The 20,403-nt window shown below is 39.0% G+C and overlaps 1 protein-coding gene across 1 annotated transcript in view; it reads right to left on the bottom strand.

The window, feature by feature from the left end:
• Nucleotides 1–20,403, bottom strand: part of COG5 (component of oligomeric golgi complex 5) — a 366,355-nt gene that overhangs the window by 333,879 nt on the left and 12,073 nt on the right. Inside the window, exons 4-5 of the mRNA XM_010382422.2 lie at nucleotides 17,246–17,300; nucleotides 17,074–17,143 (exon numbers count right to left, since the gene is read on the bottom strand). Of these exons, the coding sequence (XP_010380724.1) occupies nucleotides 17,074–17,143; nucleotides 17,246–17,300 (125 nt within the window). The remainder of the gene's footprint in view (nucleotides 1–17,073; nucleotides 17,144–17,245; nucleotides 17,301–20,403) is intronic.

The following is a 20,403-nucleotide window of genomic DNA, read 5'->3' as shown; positions in this document are numbered from 1 at the left end:
CTCTTACCCTTATTGATGCTCAAAGTGTTCCATTTTGGCCTCTGAGAGTGATTAACTGTACCACTTTGCCTGAGACTGAGAATTTTCCCAAGTTTTAGGACTTTCAGTAGTAAAACTAAAATAGCTGGTCACCCAAAGCCTCTTAAGTCAGTTCCTGAGTTCCTTTGTCATGAACCTAGCAGTCGCTGATAGCCTCCTGGATACCTGGTATAAAAATGTTCCAAGATCATTTTACACATTTCATGTCCCAGACCTGGAATCAAAAATTTCTCAAAGCAGCCCTGGTTTCTTTTAGTAAAAAACAGCATTACTCTTTTTTTTTTTTTTTTTTTTTTTTTTTTTTTTGAGATAGAGTTTTGCTCTTGTCTTCCAAGCTAGAGTACAATGGCGCAACCTTGGCTTATTGCAAACTCCCCCTCCAGGGTTCGAGCGATTCTCCTGCCTCAGCCCCCTGGGTAGATGGGATTACAGGCGTCTGCCACATGTCTGGCTAATTTTTGTATTTTTAGTAGACATGAGGTTTCACATGTTGGCCCAGCTGATCTCGAACTCCTGATGTCAGGTGATCCACCTGCTTTGGCCTCCCAAAGTGCTGGGATTATAGGAATGAGCCACTGCCCCCAGTCAAAAAACAGCATTTCAAGACCACATTCATGGAACTAGGTTTGTTCATTTCTAAGACTTTTCCATAGACATAGCTAAGAAATGTCAGCATTAAAATATCACATATTCATTTGATTTATTCCACAATACACACAAAACATTCTCAGATTAATATACATATACATATGTACAAATATATATACACACACAAATATAAGGTATATACTATTTTTAAATAACATTAAAGTATCTCAAGTTCATACTGATACTTCTAATTAAAAATCAGAAGTAGAGGATTTAGCCTTCTTACATCTATATGAATCTATAAATAGTATACAATTTCTTACACATTGAGATTCCTAGCTCTCAAGGACACAGGAGATAACAAAATTAGAATAATGTATAATTCTTCATTTGCTTTGCTGCACAATACACAGAAAAATACCTGATCAACAAAACCAACACTACAGTCAAAAGTATGATGGCAGAAAATAGTTTTTAAAATGTTTTGCATATGCTCTTCCCACTGTTTTTTACAGATGAATTATATTTCCTTGCCAAAACATATAGTCATTACATACTATTCTTTATAACCTTCATTTAACCCTGGTTCTCATGCTTAACACTAGTCTCACAGTGATTTTTTTCTGTTAAGTCTTTGCTGTTCTGCAGCCTCCACTGGTGACACCCAAGGAAACAGGGTCAGGAGGGACCTGCAGCAAACTCTAGCAGACCTGCAGCAGAGGTACCTGTTAGAAGAAAAACCGACAAACAGAAAGCAATAGCATCAACATCAACAAAAAGGACAACCATGCAAAAACTCCATCCAAAGGTCACCAACAGCAAAGACCAAAGGTAGATAAAGCCACGAAGATGAGAAAAAAACAGCGCAAAAAGGCTGAAAATTCCAAAAACCAGAATGTCTCTTCTCCTCCAAAGGATCATAACACCTCAACAGAAAGGGAACAAAACTGGACTGAGAATGAGTTTGACAAATTGACAGAAGGAGGCTTCAGAAGGTGTGTAATAACAAACTCCTCCAAGCTAAAGGAGCATGTTCTTTCGGAGCACAAGACTTCTTCCCAATGCAAGGAAGCTAAGAACTTTGAAAAAAAGGTTAGCGGAATTGCTAACTAGAATAACCAGTTTAAAGAAGAACATAAATGACCTGATTGAGCTGAAAAACGCACCAGGAGAACTTCGTGAACCATACACAAGAATCAATAGCCGAATAGATCAAGTGGAATAAAGGATATCAAAGATTAAAGATCAACTTAATGAAACAAATTGTGAAGAAAAGATCAGAGAAAAAAGAATGAAAAAGAATGAACAAAGCCTCCAAGAAATATAGGACTATGTGAAAAGACCAAACCTACGTTTGATTGCTGTACCTGAAAGTGATGGGGAGAATGGAACCAAGTTGAAAACACTCTTCAGGATATTATCCAGGAGGACTTCCCCACCCTAGCAAGACAGGCCAACATTCAAATTCAGGAAATACAGAGAACACCACTAAGATACTCCTCAAGAAGAGCAACCCCAAGACACATAACCATCAGATTCACCAAGGTTGAAATGAAGGAAAAAATGTTAAGGGCAGCCAGAGAGAAAGGTCGGGCTACCCACAAAGGGAAGTCCATCAGACTAACAGCGGATCTAAAGGTCGGGCTACCCACAAAGGGAAGCCCATCAGACTAACAGCGGATCTCTCTGTAGAAATTCTACAAGCCAGAAGAGAGTAGGAGCCAATATTCAACATTCTTAAAGAAAAGAATTTTCAGCCCAGAATTTCATATCCAGCCAAACTAAGCTTCATAAGGGAAGCAGAAATAAAATCCTTTACAGATAAGCAAATGCTGAGAGATTTTATCACCACCAGGCTTGCCTTATAAGAGCTCCTGAAGGAAGCACTAAATATCGAAAGAAAAAACTGGTACCAGCCACTGCAAAAACAAACCAAAAGGTAAAGACCATCAATACTATGAAGAATCTGCATCAACTAATGAGCAAAATAACAAGCTAGCATCATAATGACAGGATAAAATTCACACATAACAATATTAATGTTAAATCTAAATGGGTTAAATGCTCCAATTAAAAGGCACAGACTGGCAAATTGGATAAAGAGTTAAGACCCATTCATGTGATGTATTCAGGAGACTCATCTCACATGCAAAGACATACACAGGCTCAAAATAAAGGGACGGAAAAGTATTTACCAAGCAAATGGAAAGCAAAAAAAAAAAAAAAAAGTGGGGGTTGGAATCCTAGTCTCTGATAAAACAGACTTTAAACCAACAATGAGTTCATGTCCTTGGTAGGGACATGGATGCAGCTGGAAACCATCATTCTCAGCAAACTATCGCAAGAACAGAAAACCAAACACCACATGTTCTCACTCATAGGTGGGAAGTGAACAATAAGAACACTAGGACACAGGGTGGGGAACAGGAAACAGCGGAGCCTGTTGTGGGGTGGGGAGAGCGGGGAGGGATAGCTTTAGGAGATATATCTAATGTAAATGACAAGTTAATGGGTGCAGCACAGCAACATGGCACATGTATACATATGTAACAAACATGCACGTTGTGCACATGTACCCTAGAAATTAAAGTATAATAAAAAAAAAGAAAAAAAAGAAATCAACAAAGATCAAAAAAGACAAAGAAGAGCATTGTATAATGGTAAAGGGATCAATCCAACAAGAGGAGCTAACTATCCTAAATATATATGCACCCAATACAGGACTATCCAGATTCATAACCAAGTTCTTAGAGACCTACAAAGAGATTTAAACTCCCAGACAGTAACAATGGGAGATATTAACACCCCAATGTCATTCTTTGACAGATCAAGGAGACAGAAAATTAACAAGGATATTCAGATTTGAACTTAGCTCTGGACCAAGCAGACCTAATAGAAATCTACAGAACTCTCCACCCCAAATCAACAGAATACGGATTCTTCACAGTACCACACAGCACTCATCCTAACATTGACCACATAATTGGACGTAAAACACCCCTCACCAAATGTAAAAGAATGTAAATCATAACAAACAGTCTCTCAGACCATAGTGCAACCAAACCAAAACTCAGGATTAAGAAATTCACCCAAAACCGCACAACTATATGGAAACTGAACAACCTGATCCTGAATGACTACTGGGTAAATAACGAAATTAAGGCAGAAATAAATGAGTTCTTCGAAACCAATGAGAACAAAGACACGACATACCAGAATCTCTGAGACACAGCTAAAGCAGTGTCTAGAGGGAAATTTATAGCACTAAATGCCCACAGGTGAAAGTGAGAAAGATCTAAAATTGACACCCTAACACCACAATTAAAAGAACTAGAGAAGCAAGAGCAAACAAATTCAAATTCTAGCAGAAGACAAGAAATAATTAAGATCAGAGCAGAAATGAAGGAGATAGAGACACGAAAAACCCTTCAAAAAAAAAAAATCAATGAATCCAGGAGTTGTTTTTTTGAAAAGATTAACAAAATAGACCACTAGCCAGACTAATACAGAAAAAAAGAGAAGAACCAAATAGACACAATAAAAAATGATAAAGAGGATATCACTGATCCACAGAAATACAAACTACCATCACAGAACACTATAAACACCTCTGTGCAAATAAACTAGAAAATCTAGAAGAAATGGATACATTCCTGGACATATATGCCCTCCCAAGACTAAACCAGAAAGAAGTTGAATCCCTCAATAGACCAATAAGTTCTGAAATTGAGGCACTAAGAGCCTACCAACCAAAGAAAAAGCCCAGGAACAGACAGATTAACAGCCGAATTTTACCAGAGGTGTTACAAAGAGAAGCTGGTACCATTCCTTCTAGAACTATTTCTAGAATTATTCCAAACAACAGAGAAAGAAGGACTTCTCACTAACTCATTTTATGAGGTCAGCATCATCCTGATACCAAAATCTGGCAGAGACACAATAAAAAAAATTTCAGGCCAATATCCCTGATGGACATCGATGTGAAAATCCTCAATAAAATAATGGCAAACCAAATCCAGCAGCACATTAAAAAGCTTATCCACCACGATCAACTCGGCTTCATCCCTGGGATGCAAGACTGGTTCAACATATGCGAATCAATAAATATAATCCATCACATAAACAGAACCAATGACAAAAACCACATGATTATCTCAGTAGATGCAGAAAAGGCCTTTGACAAAATTCAACAGCCCTTCATGCTAAGAACACTCAATAAACTAGGTACTGATGGAACATATCTCAAAATAATAAGAGCTATTTATGACAAACCCATAGCCAACAGCATACTGAATAGGCAAAAGCTGGAAGCATTTCCTTTGAAAACTGGCAGAAGACAAGGATGCCCTTTGTCACCACCCCTATTCAACATATTATTGGAAGTTCCAGTCACGGCAATCAGGCAAGAAAAAGAAATAAAGTGTATTCAAATAGGAAGACAGGAAATCAAATTACCTCTGTTTGCAGATGACATGATTGTATATATAGAAAACCCCATTATCTCAGCCCAAAAACTCCTTAAACTGATAAGCAACTTCACTGAAGTCTCAGGATACAAAATCAATGTGCAAATATCATAAGCATTCCTATACAACAATAACAGAAAAACAGAGAGCCAAACCATGAGCAAACTCCCATTCACAATTGCTACAAAGAGAATAAAAATACCTAGGAATACAACTTACAAGACATATGAAGGACCTCTTCAAGGAGAACTACAAACCACTGCTCAAGAAAATAAGATAGGACACAAACAAATGGAAAAACATTCCATGCTCATGGACAGGAAGAATCAATATCATGAAAATGGCCATACAGCCCAAAGTAATTTATAGATTCAATACTATTCCCATCAAGCTACCACTGACATTCTTCACAGAATTAGAAAAAACTACTTTAAATTTCATATGGAACCAAAAAAGATTCCATATAGCCAAGACAATCCTAAGCAAAAAGAACAAAGCTAGAGGCATCACACTACCTGACTTCAAACTATACTACAAGGCTACAGTAACCAAAACAGCATGGTAATGATACCAAAACAGATATATAGATCAATGGAACAGAAATACAGACCAATGGAACAGAAATAACACAACACATTTAGAACCATCTGATCTTCAACAAACCAGACAAAAACAAGCAATGGGGAGAGGATTCCCTATTTAATAAATGGTGCTGGGAAAACTGGCTAGCTGTATGCAGAAAACTGAAATTGGACCCCTTCCTTATAGACTTTACACTGTTGGTGGGAGTGTAAATTAGTTCAGCCATTGTGTGGCTATTTCTCAAGCATCTAGAACTAAAAATACCATTTGGCCAGCAATCCCATTACTGGGTATATACCCAAAGGATTATAAATATTCTATACCCAAAGGATTATAAATCATTCTACTATAAGACACATGCACACATATGTTTACTGCAGCACTGTTCACAATAGCAAAGACTTGGAACCAACCCAGATGTCCATCAATGTTAGACTGGATAAAGAAAATGTGACACATATACACCATGGAATACTATGCAGCCATAAAAAAGAATGAGTTCATGCCCATTGCAGGGACAAGGATGAAGCTGGAAACCATCATTCTCAGCAAACTAACACAGGAACCAAAAACCAAACACCACATATTCTCACTCATCAGTGGGAGTTGAACAATGAGAATACACAGGGAGGGCAACATCACACACCAGGGCCTGTCAGGGGGTGGGGCCAAGGGGGAGGGATAGTATTAGGAGAAATATCTAATGTAGATAATGGGTTGATGGGTGCAGCAAACCACCATGGCACATGTACACCTATGTAACAAACCTGCACGTTCTGCAAATGTATCCCAGAACTTAAAGTATAACTAAAAAAAATAAAGAAAGAAAAAAAAAAGAGCAAAGGATTTGAATAGACATGTCACCAAGGAAGACAGATAAATAGCCAAAAGGTACCACATAAGATGCTCAATATCATTAGCCATTAGGAAAATGCAAATCAAAATGATAATGAGATACTACTTCATACCCAATAATGATACAGGAGACAGAAATTATTTAGGCAGATAATGGCAACAGAGTTTGGCAGAATTTCCCTTTAAACGAAAAGCAGCCCCCAAATCATTTCTTTTCTAACAAAGAGCAGCCTGAAAAATCGAGCTGCAGACATAGACATGCAAGCTGGAAATTGAACAGGTGAATGCCAGCAGCTGTGTCAATAGAAAAGGGCTACCTGGAAGCCAAGTACGTTCAACATGAAGGCTCCATCTTTGCTTTTCTTTGTCACCACATGTAAAGATGCAGGCAACATGGCACTAGCCAGCCAGAGAACCCATCTGCATAATAAAAGATCAGAGTGGGGTGGCCAGCTTTTTCACATGCTATGCAAGTGGCACACCCAGCCCTAACTAGTTTTTCGCACCTTATGCAAATAGCACACCTGGTCCAACCAATCTTTCATGCCCTATGTAAATCAGACACTGCCTCCTCAAGCTCATCTATAAAACCCACTGCATTTCACCATAAAAGTGGCAACCCAGTTCTCCAGGACCCCTCTCTCTGCAGCAGAGAGAGCTCTTCTCTTTCTTTCACCTATTAAACTTCCACTCTGAATCTCACTATTTGTGTGCCTGCATCCTAGTTTTCTGTGGCTGTAAGACAACGAATCTCGGGTATTTACTCAACACAATGATGCCACTTCAATAAGATGGCAATATTTTTAAAAAGTAGAGAAATTAGAATCTTCATACATTGTTGGTAACAATGGAAAACAGTACAGTTGCCTTGGAAATAGTTGCATTCCTCAAAATGTAAAACATAGAGTTAGCATATGACCTAGCATAATATGCTATAGGTTTATACCCAAGAATTGAAAAAAAAGTCCACACAAGTATTATTTATGCAACGTTTGTTCTTAGCAGTCTATTCAAAATAGTTAAAAAGTAGAAACAACCTAAATATTCATCAACTGATGAAAAGATAAACAAACTGAATGAACAAAAATGTGATATATTCATGTAATGATATATTATTTGACCATAAAAAGGAATGAAGTACCTAAGTCCTCATTAAACATCATCAACTGGCTCTTTTGACTTTAAGTGGAAACAATGGACCAGGGTGGATCACTCCTGTAATCCCAGCACTTTGGGAGGCTGAGGAAGATGGATCACTTGAGTCCAGAAGTTTGAGACTAGCCTGGGCAACACAGTGAGAGACACTGTCTAAAAAAAATTTAAATTTAAAAAAAAATTAGCTGGGCATGGTGGTGCGTGCCTGTAGTCTCAGCTATTCAAGAGGCTGCACTCCAGCCTGGATGGCAGAGCAAGACCCTGTCTCAAAAAACAACAACGACAAAGCAACACATAATAAGACCCATTTTTTTCCTCCTTAGTGTTATAACAAAATGACATGTTATTCATGGACCTGCTGTATGTCTTTATTAAAGTTGAAGTTTCTAAGAACCTATCAATGACATTAAATAAGAACTTACTGTACTGACACATGCTACAATATGGATGAACCTTGAAAATATTACATTAAGAAGCCAAATGCTACATAATGAATGATCCATTTCTATGAAATGTCCTGAGGAAGGAAATCCAAAAAGGAAGACTGCAGATTAGCGGTTGAGAGCTTGGCGTAGGGAAGTGGACAGAGGGAATAACTGCTAATGGGCATAGAGTTTCTTTTTAAGGTAATGAAAATATTCTGGCACTAGATATTATTATAGTATAATTAAATATTATATTCACAAGACACAATCTTGTGAATATAGTAAAAACTCCTAAACTGTACATGTTAAAGTGATTATTTTATGGTACATAACTTATAACTCAATTTTTAATAATGAGTGTGACTTCTAACAATGATGGAATAGGGTCAGACTTACCTTTCCATTTTAAACAACTAGAAAACTGAACAAAATACACGAAATAATTTTAGGACAACAGGAATGAATAATTGGACAATAATTCCATAACAGAAAACACAGGTCTGTGATCTTTGAGAGAAACAAGAAAATGAGCTTAACAATTGTCTCAGATTACCACTGGGAGACAATTTTCAGGCCACGGCGAAGGGAAGGGAAGGGAAATAGAGCATGACAGTCTCTCTGAAGTTGGGAAGCAGAGATTACACTTCAAGAAAGCCAAAAAAGCTAGTGTTTGTGGGCAGAGAATTGGAGAAAAAGAAGCTGCAAAAAGAGACATTGTGGAGATAAGCAGAAAAATAGCTGCAAGTCTTCTGAGTACCAATCTGTGCATGTGTGAGAGGAAGCACAGGAAAAGAAACACTGAAACAACTCACAGAGCTCACACATGTTCTCACCAACCACAGTAGAAAGACCTAATAGTAAACAGGGCTAAACTAGCCCTAGGTTAAAGACTGTTCTGGACCTGTACTAACAAAGATTTAAAACTAAATCTCAAAAAGATCAATGGTGGCTCACACCTGTAATCCCAGCATTTTGGGTGGCCAGGTAGGACTATCACTTGAGGCCAGGAGTTTGAGATCAGCCTAGGCAACATGGTGAGACTCCCATCTCTTACAATAAATTAAAAAAAAAAAAATTAGCTGGGCATGGTAGTATGTGCCTGTAGTCCCAGGCTGGAGCAGGAGGACTGCTTGAGACCAGCAGTTGGAGGTTGCAGTGAGTCAAGACTGCCCCACTATACTCCAGCCCAAGTGACGGAGCAAGGCCCTGTCTCAAAAAAAATAAAAAAAAAAAAACCCTAAAAAAAAAATCAAACTGATTCCAAGTAACTTAAGTGTGAACCAGAAAAAAAGTCCAACACTATTTAAAAGAAATTCTAAATAATCTAGGAACTCTAAACATAAAATACACATTTCTAATATCCAATAAAAAATTACCAGGTATGTAAAGAAGCAAAACACATAAAACCCATAACAAGAAGAAAAGTCAATCAACAAAAATAAACCTAGAAATAATAAAGAATTAAATGTTAATTTATTTTATAGGCTGGGCACAGTGGCTCACGTCTATAATCCCAGCACTTTGGGAAGCTGAGGCAGGCGGATCACCTGAGGTCAGGAGTTCAAGACCAGCCAGGCCAATATGGTGAAACCCCATCTCTACTTAAAATACAAAAATCAGCAGGTGTGGTGGCACTTGCCTATAATCCCAACTACTTAGGAGGCTTAGGCAGGAGAATCACTTGAACCCAGGAGCCGGAGGGTACAGTGAGCCACGATCATGCCACTGCACCCCAGCCTGGACAACAGAGTAGGATTCTGTCTCGGAAAAAAAAAAAAAAAAAAAATTATAAACATGTATATCTTCAAGAAGGTAAATGAAAACATAAATGTCGGATGGACACAGTGGCTCATGCTTATAATCCCAGCACTTTGGGAGGCCAATGCAGGTGGAATGCTTGACCTCAGGAGTTCAAGACCAGCCTGGGCAGCATGGCAGAACCTGGTCTCTACAAAAAATACAAAAATTAGCTGGGTGTGGTGGTGTGTGCCTATAGTCTCAGCTACTCAGGAGGCTGAAGTGGGAGGATAGCTTGGGCCTGGGAGGCGAAGATTGCAATGGGTTGAGATCTTACCACTGCACTGCAGCCTGGGCAACAGAGTGAGACCCTGTCTTAAAAAAACAAACAAACAAGCATACATACGTGTGTGTATGTGTGTATGTATATAGATGAAATTGAAATATAAATGTCATAACAGAAAGAGAACATATAAAAAGACACAAATACAAATACTAGAGATTAAAACTATAGGCCGGGTGTGGCGGCTCACACCTGTAATCCCAGCACTTTGGGAGGCCAAGGCAGGCAAACCATGAGGTCAGGAGTTCGAGACCAGCCTGGCCAATATGTTAAAACCCCGTCTCTAATAAAAATACAAAAATTAGCTGGGCGTGGTGGTATGCGCCTGTACTCCCAGCGACTCAGGAGGCTGAAGCAGAAGAATCGCTTGAACCCGGGAGGCGGGGTTGCAGTGAGCCGAGATCATGCCACTGCACTTCAGCCTAGGCAACAGAGCAAGACTCCATCTCAAAAAAAAAAAAAAATACAAAGAAAACTATATTATGAAAAATTTTAAAACACACAGGATAGGATTAACAGCAGATTAGATACTTAATAAAAAAGATTAGTAAATTTACAAGCAATTCCAGGTAGATTATAGATCTAAACATATGAGGCAAAACAATACATGTTTTTGAAGACAATATACAATATCTTCATAACTTCAGGGTAGAGAACGTTACCTTGTGAGAATTTTTCATAAAAGAGAACTAACCATAAAAGAAAAACTGGATAAATTTAACTTCTCTCCAACAACACAAAAGAGCGAGAAGGGAAAAAACGGGTAGGCACAGGGATATCTGAAACACACGTAATAGATGACTCACAAGAGGTTCAATCTCCTTAGTAATTAGTTCCTAGAAAAACAAAACCACGAGACACCACCACACACCTAAAATATTAGCAAAAACTAACAAGTCTGACAACACTAAGTGTTGGCAAGGATACAAACTAAAAGCAACTCTCATATACTGATAGCATATGTCGTATAACCATTTGGTAAAATAGTTTGGCATTATCTACTGAAGTTGAAAATCAGAAACCCTATAACCCAGAAATCTCATTCTCAGGATATAACTTACACAAAGGGGTATTACATGAGCCAACATATATTTGTGAAAAAGTTTTCACAGCCATATTATTCATAATGGTCCCAATCTGGAAATAATCCAAAGTCCATAACCAGAATATTCATATAATGACATATTCTACAGCAATAAAAATGAAACAAAACAATAAGCAAGACCAGGTATGGTGGCTCACGCCTGTAATCCCAGCACTTTGGGGAGGCCGAGGCAGGTGGATCACTTGAGGTCAGGAGTTTGAGACCAGCTTGGCCAACATGGTGAACCCTGTCTCTACTAAAAACACAACAACAAAAATAGCCAAATGTAGTGGCGGGTGCCTGTAATCCCAGCTACTTGGGAAGCTAAGGCAGGAGAATCCTTGAACCTGGAAGGTGGAGGCTGCAGTGAGCCAAGATCACTCCATTGCACTCCAGCCTAGGCAATAGAGCACAACTCTGTCTAGGAAAAAAAAAAAAAAAAAAAGGCAATATAGACGAATCTGAAAAAGGATACTTTCCAAAAAACAGGGTATTAAAGCATAATTTTTAGTTACAAAAATCAATGTGATATGTTTATGAGTGACATTAGCAAGATGGCAGAGGAAGACTTTCCAGGACTCCAGCTTACAGACACATTAACTTGAACCACTATCCAAATTATCTTCACAAAAGTTAAACCAGGTGAGACATTATAGCACCTGAATATAGCACAGAAATAAAAAGAGACACACTAAAGAGAGTAGGAAGGACAGTGTCACATTACCTGCGTCCCCCAATACAAGCCAGCTAGCAAGGAGACAGATGCTCGCTGAGCAGAGAAAAGAGAAGGAATTGAGCGCTGGACTTTGCCTCAGTCCCCAACACTAGGCCTGACCCATTAAAATCGTGTTGGGCAGGTTGCCCCCGCCCGACTCCATGCCAGTACTTCCAGACTACACCACTACCAGGCTGGTCCCAGTGACCCCAGGTCCCAGACGAGCCCTCGGCTTCAGGCTAATCCCAACTCAGGCTCCAGGCCCAACCCAGCACCAGGCAACCCTGCATAGCCCAAGATGTTAGGCTAGCCCTAGTGCCAGGTTAGCACAAAGACTTCCAGCACCAGGTCAGCCACTGAAGCCTCATGCTCCAGAGCAGCCCACATGGCCCCAAACACCAGATCTGCCCCAGCATCAGGTTGGCACCTGTGGCCTCAGACACCAGGTCAGCACCCACGGACACAGGCTCCAAGCCTGCCCTACGGGTCCCCACACTCCAACAGACACAAAGTCCAGGCTCTTCGGGCAGGCCCAGGGTCCAGATCCATCCCAGCAGAACCCAGCCTCCTCTGGCAAACCCAGGGTCCAGGCTCATCGCAGAACCCAGTGCCAGGCCAGCTCCCAAGACCAGATGACTCACACCTGTCTCAGTGGCCCAGTCTCCAGGCAAGCCCTTGAAGACCCAGACTCCAGGCCAGCACTCACTCACCCAGCCTCCAGACAGACCCTCATGGCTCTAGGCATAAAGCAAGCATCCACAGACCCCAACCTTCAGTGGACGCAGAGCCCAGGCTTACTTCAGCAGACCAAGGCTCCAGGACCACCCTCACAAACCCAAGCTCCAGGCTAACCCTGGTAAACCCAGGACCCAGGCCTGACTCACAAGCTCCAAGCCCACCCCCATGGTCCCAGGAGACAGTGAAAGCCAGGCATTGTGGACTCAGGTTCCAGGCCCATTCCCATGGTCCCAGGTGCCAGACCCATTCCAGCAACTGGTTGGCTCCTGCAGATTCAAGCTCAAGGCCAGTCCCAGTGCCAGGTCAGCTCCCAAGGGACCAGGCTTCAGACCAGCTCCTGTGGTCTAGGCCCCTAATAGGTCCATTCCACAGGGGGCCAGCTTGGCACAGTGAACCCTGGATCTAAGTCTGCTCCAGCAAACTCATGACCCACATTTGCCCCAGTAAATATAGTCTCCAGACCAAACCTCATGGACCCAAGCACCAGACCTGTGCACCTGCTAACCTAGGTACCACAACAGCCTGCCTGAAGACACCAGCAGTAAGCCTGCCCACAGACCACATCAGAAAGCTTGCCTAGAATCTCTGGTCAGGCTAATTGGTGAAGAACTTTCCCAGCCAAAGCCAGTCTGCAAAGAGTGGAGTAGTTCCTACTTCTACAAATGTGCAGGCACCAATACAAGGCAACAAGAATCACAATCAGGGAAACATAATACCACCAAAGGAACAAACATTAAAGAAATTGAGGTTTATGAGCTGCCTGACAAATAATTCAAAATAACCATCTTTTAAAAACTCCATGAACTACAAGAGAATACAACTAGACAAGTACACAAAATCAGGAAAACAATAAACAAACAAAATGGGAAGTTCAACAAAGACACAGAAACCACAAAAATGAACCAAACTGAAATTCTGGAGCTAAAGAACACAACGACTGAACTAAAAAAATTCCAAAGAGAGCTTCAACAATAGATTCAATCATACAAAAGAATCAGTGCGTTTGAAAAGGGGTTATTTGACATGATCCAGTCAGAGGAACAAAAAGAAAAAAGAAAAAGAGTAAGGAAAGCCTTTGAGAATTATGAGATGCCATTAAGCAATCCAATTTACATATTATGCGTGTCCCAGAAGGAGCAGAGAGAGAAGAAAGTTTATTTTAAAAAATAATAACAGGCCGGGTGCTGTGGCTCACGCCTGTAATCCTAGCACTTTGGGAGGCCGAGGTGGGTGGATCACAGGGTCAGGAGATTGAGACCACGGTGAAACCTCGTCTCTACTAAAAATACAAAAAATTAGCCAGGCGCAGTGGTGGGCGCCTGTAGTCCCAGCTACTCAGGAGAATGGCGTGAACCCGGAAAGAGAGGCTTGCAGTGAACCGAGATCGCACCACTGCACTCCAGCCTGGGCTACAGACCGAGACTCCGTCTCAAAAATAAATTAATAAATTAATAATAATAGTAATAAAAACAACAACAAAAACTCCCCAAATCTGTGGAAAGATAAAAAATATCCAGGCATAGGAAGCTCAAAGACCTCCAGATTCAATGTAAACAAGACTACCCCAAGATATATTACAACCAAGTTGTAAAAAATCAAAAACAGAGAGGATCTTGAAAGCAGCAAGAGAAAAGAAGCACATCACATACAAATGAATCTAAAGATGGCTATGAACAGATTTCTCAGTAGAAATCTTATAAGCCAGGAGAGACAGGGATGATCTATTCAAAGTGCTGAAAGAAAATAGGCCAGGCGCAGTGGCTCACACTTGTAATCCTAGCACATGGGGAGGCCAAGGCAGGCAGATCACCCGAGGTCAGGAGTTCGAGACCAGCCTGGCCAACACAGTGAAATGCCATCTCTACTAAAAATACAAAAATTAGCCAGGCGTGGTGGCGGGCACCTGTAATCCCAGCTACTCAGGAGGCTGAGGCAGAAGAATGGCTTGAACCTGTGAGGCAGAGGTTGCAGTGAGCAGAGATCAGGCCACTGCACTCCAGGTTGGGTGACACAGTGAGACTCCATCTCAAAAAAAAAGAAAGAAAAAAACCAACAAATCAATATTGAAACAACAGACTTTAACTACACTCTAGACCAAACAAACCGAACAGACAAATACAGAATATTGCATCCAATAGTGGCAGAATACACGTTCTTCTTAAATGCACATGAAACTTTTTTCAGGATAGATCATATGTTAGACCAGAAAATAAGGCTTAACAAACTTAAGAAGACTGAGATCATATCAAATATCTTTTCCAACCACAATGGTATTAAACTAGAAATCAATAAAGGATGGATTTTGAAAAATTCACCAAAAAAATTCTCAAAAAAAAAAAAAAAACATGCTTATGAGCAACCAATGGATCAAAAAAGAAATTGAAAGATAAATTTTAAAATATCTTGAGACAAATGACACAATATACTGAAAGTTATGGGATGCAGCAAAAGCAGTTCTAAGAAGAAAGTTTATAGCAATAAATGTCTACATCAAAAAAGATTTCAAATAAATAACCTAACATTAAACTTCAAGAACTAGCAAAAGAACAAACAAAGCCCAAAGTTAGTAGAAGGAAGAAAATAATAAAGATCAGGGTAGAAATAAATTAAATATAGACTAGGAAACAATAAAGATTAATAAAACCAAGAGTTGTGTTTTGGGTTTTTTTTTTGTTTTTTTTTTTTTTTTTTTTGAGACAAGGTCTTGCTCTGTTGCCCAGGCTCCAGTACAATGGTGCAATCTCGGCTCACTGCAACTTCTACCTCCCAGGCTCAAGCAGGTCTCCCGTCTCAGCCTCCCGAGTAGCTGGGACTACAGGCGTGTCACCATTCCTTGCTATAAGAGTTGGTGTTTTGAAAAGATAAATAAAATCAATAAAACTTTAGTTAGACTAAGAAAAAAAAAGAAGTCTCAAATAAAGCCAGAAATGAAAAAGAAAACATTATAATTGATATTATAAAAATATAAAGAATTATAAGAAACTACCATGAACAATTATATGACAACAAATCAGATAACTTAGAAGAAATTGATACATTTCTAGACATATACAACTTACCAAAATTGAATCATAAAGAAATAAAATCTTAACAGATCAATAGTGAGTACACAGATTAAATCAGTAATAAAAAGTCTCCTAACAAAGAAAAGTCCAGGACTTGATGGTTTTACTGTTGAATTCTACCAAACAGTTAAAGAAAAACTAATACCAATCCTTCTAAAACTCTCCCCAAAAAATCAAAGATGGAAAAATATTTCTACACTCATTTTATTAGGCCAATATTACCCTTCTGTCAACGCCAAAGACACTACAGGAAAAGAAAATTACAGGTCAGTATTCCTGATCAACACAGATGGAAAATCCTCAACAAAATACTAGCCAATCGAATTCAGTAGCACACTAGAATAATTATTCCCCATGATCAAGTGAGATTTATCTCTGGGGTGCAGAGACGGTTCAACATGTGCAAATCAATAAATGATATACCACATTAACAGAATGAAAGGCAAAAACCATATCATTTTGATAGATGCAGAAAAGGCACTTGGTAAAATTCAACAACACATCATGTTAAAAACTCAAAAAAAATTGTTATAGAAGGAATGTACCTCAACACAATAGAGGCCACATACAACAAGCCCACAACTAACATCATAATCAACAGTGAAAAGTTGAATGCTTTTCCTCTAAGATCAGCAACAAGACAAGGATGCGCACTCTCACCACTACTATTCATCAACATAGCCACTGGAAGTCCTGGCCAGAGCCATTAGGCAAGAGAGAAATAAAAGGCACCCAAACCTGAAGGGAAGTAAAATTGTCCCCGTTTGCAGACAGCATGATCCTTTAGATAGAAAAGTAGATAAAGGACCCTAAAGACTCCACCAAGAGTGCTAGAAAAAATGCATACAGTAAAGTCAGAGGATACAAAGTTAACATACAAAAATCAGTAGCATTTCTATACACTAATAACGAACTATCCAAAGAAATCAGAAAAACAATCCCATTTCCCATTTACAAGAGCTACAAAAAAAAAAGTTAGAAATAAATTTAACCAAAGAGGTGAAGCATCTATACACTAAAAGGTATAAAACATTGATGAAAGAAATGGAAGAAGATATAAGTTAATAAACAATTATATACTGCAATGACAGTGAAAATAATTCACTTTAGATTTGTATTTTTTGAGCTAGACATCTTAAGGCTTTTTAGTATTGTTTTCTCCTTTTCTCTTACCTTCTGTTCCCATTCTCTTACTTCTTCCAAACTCATACTCTTCAATTTTGTCCACTTAAGAAAACAAAATGAATAATAAAGTATAAAGAAATAAAAGTAAGAAACTACCTGAAGTCTTGCTAGTTGTGCAGTACGGGCAACTATCTTATTGTATGGTTCAACAATTTTTGCTTTTATCCTAAAGAAAAAGAAAAGAGAGGAGTGAGAATAAAATCATTTTCAAAATATCAATGGATAAAAATATTCCCATTCCATTTATTTATAAAATTAAGAACAGTACCTATCAACAGCTCCCTGTAAAGCCCCAATTCTCGTCTGCATCATCTGAAGAACACCTAGGAAAACATAAGCTTACATTGGCTTTACAAATTTACAGGGCATCCAACTGGGTAAAAAGTTAAATTAAAAGAAAATATATGCATATATAATTTTAACTTTTTCTGTCACCATCCTAATCCAAGCAACCAATATCTTTTACCCACACTGCTGTAAAAGCCTGTAACTGGTCTCCCCCTCCAATCTTTGCCTCACAAAAGAAGCCTGACAGGGAATGGAAACTGACTGCTTAATGGATATGGGGTTTCCATTTGGGGTGACGGAAAAGTTCTGGACCTAGATAGTGAGGATGCTCGCACAACACTGTAAATGTACTTAATGCCACTGAATTGTATGCTTTAAAATGCTAAAAACAATAAATTTTATGTTACATGTATTTTAATACATTACCAAAAAAGTATGACTGATCCTCCATGATATCCCCTTTGCCCCATCACTCCTATATTAAAACTATAGTCCACAGCTTAATCTACAACTCTCTAGGCTTACAATATGAGGAAATTTTCACAAAATTGGAAAAATATTTTCAGGAAGATCAAGCTTAAATTTTATTATTTAGGCTTTCAATTAGTACAGATATTTAATTATTTTGAAGGCCATTCTTTAAAATTCAGTTTCTATATACAACTGGCATAGTTGTTTTGAAAGCATAGTAATAGCTAAATTTAAGTATAGACATGTCGTCATATTTTAAATGAAGTAATGTTAGAACAAATAAACATTCCCATCAGCATACAAGTATAATAACACAGTTCAGTCCAACAGAATCCTCTCTGAACCAAAGATTCCCACTTTTGCGCTGGTTTTGTGGTGTATTCACCATAAACTGCCAAGAATAAACTGCCATTACTTATAACCATTTTCTTACATCATATTCTCTCCACAACCCAGTCTCAAAGGGTTTCCACCCATACTCCACCAAAACAGATCTTATCAAGGTCACCAGAAATCTATGAGTTGCCAAATTCTATTGTTGGTTCTGTCTTAATCTTATTCAAGCTCTCAGAAATTCACAGCAGTTGACCACTCCCTTTCTAAAACATTTTTTTTGTCTAGGCTTTCAAATCAACACACCTCCTGGGTCTCCTATTATCTCATTAGTTGTTCCCACTTCTCCTCTGGCAGACCTGTACATGTGCTGGAGTACCCCAAGATGTGATCCTCAGCCATCTGCTTTTCTCCATCTACAATCTTTCAGGAATTTCACTCAACTCCAAAGTTTTAAACAGTATCTGTTCAATAAAATACTGATTTTATACACACACACATATACAGACGTATACACATATATCTATGTAAAAAGATTTTCTTTATATATCTGCCTATGTTCTCATTCCCTATCTCTCTGTCCTCTTTCTCTCTCTTCCCCAGTACTGTTACATCAAATTTAAGATACCCAAGATAGTTTATGTCCTACCTTGCAACCCATCAAAAATCACACTTCTCTCCAGGCTATGACATCTCCATTACTCATACCATCATCTATCTATCCAATTTTTGAGACCAAAATCCTAGGAATAACTCATGGTGACTTTTTTCCATCAGCTCTTTCATCTGCCATCAACAAACCCTATCAGCTTTGCCTACATTTTACTCCATCTGCCACCCCTCTAATCCAAGGCACCGTCTACTTCAACTATTCTAATATCAGGGACACTAGTTTGGAAGGTTCCACCATTGCCTTTTTCTATAGAGCTATCAAACTATTCAGAGTATTAATCTCATCATACAATAACCTGATTAAACTCTTCCAATGGTTTACCACTGCATTTAGAATTAAATCCAAATTCCTTCCCAAGAATCTCATCTACGATTCTCTTCCTCCTTCACTATTCTGGGCTACTTTCTGCCTCTCAAACATGCCAAGTTAATTCCTGCTTTCCCATTTATTGTTCAGTCTTCTCTCCAAATCTTCGCGTGATGGCTCCTCCTTATCATTAGATCTTGACTCAAATGTCATCTTCTCAAAAAGGCCTTCCCTCGCCTTCATCCATCCCCATCACCTGTTTTATTTCTCTACAGAATTTACAAATAAAATTTTTCTTTCTGTTTTCTGAGATACAGTCTAACTCTATTGCCCATGCTGGGGTGCAGTGGCATGATCTCAGCTCACTGCAACCTCGGCCTCCCAGGTTCAGGCAATTCTCATGCCTCAGCATACAAGTAGCTGGGATTACAGGCATGATCCACCATGCCCAGCCCCGTTTTCTATCTGTACTTTTTTTTTTTATCTACCTCCAGGACCAGAACATAGTTCCAAAAGGACAGTGACACTGTCTATCGTTCACATGTGCTTAGTACTTAACAAGTTCTTAATTACTATTTGATAGCCTGAATGAAAAAATAAATGAATGAAGCTACTTTTTTTCTTTTTTTGAGACGGAGTCTCGCTCTGTCGCCCAGGTTGGAGTGCAGTGGCACGATCTCAGCTCACTGCAAACTCCGCCTCCCAGGTTCACGCCTCAGCCTCCCAAGTAGCTGGGACTATAGGCACCCACCACCACGCCCAGCTAATTATTTGTATTTTTAGTAGCAACGGGGTTTCACCATGTTAGCCAGGATGGGAGGCTACCTCTTTTTAACAAAAATAAGCTTAATAAATATTTCTCAAAATTCCATGAAAACAAAAACTCTATTGCTATAGCTTTCTGAAACCTAGCAAATTCTCAAAGTAATATTCGGAAGAATATTTTTAAAAAGAACATTTTTAAATAAAATAGGCTTAAACATACCTCCAAACTACTTACATGGTAAAAAATTTTATATATTTAGGAGAATAAAGCAGATGAAGTAGATGCTAAAATAATATTCAATTTTTCTAATATGTATATACACCACATTTATTTTTCAGCATCTCAAAATAACATTCTAGTAAATACTTAGAAAGACACATCATGCTAAAATGAATACTAAGCAATTCACACTTGAAGTTTTTTATTTTATTTATTTTCTGAGACACGGTCTAGGGTCTTGCTCTGCCACCCAGGCTGGAGGGCAGGGACACGATCACAGCTCACTGCAGCCTCAACCTCCTTGGCTCAAGCAATCCTCCTACATCAGCCTCCCAAGTAGCTGGGACTAGAAACATGCACCACCATGCCA

Source organism: Rhinopithecus roxellana, chromosome 6 (genome assembly GCF_007565055.1).
Source record: "Rhinopithecus roxellana isolate Shanxi Qingling chromosome 6, ASM756505v1, whole genome shotgun sequence".
NCBI lineage: Eukaryota > Metazoa > Chordata > Mammalia > Primates > Cercopithecidae > Rhinopithecus > Rhinopithecus roxellana.
This window is presented reverse-complemented; position numbering and strand designations above follow the sequence as displayed.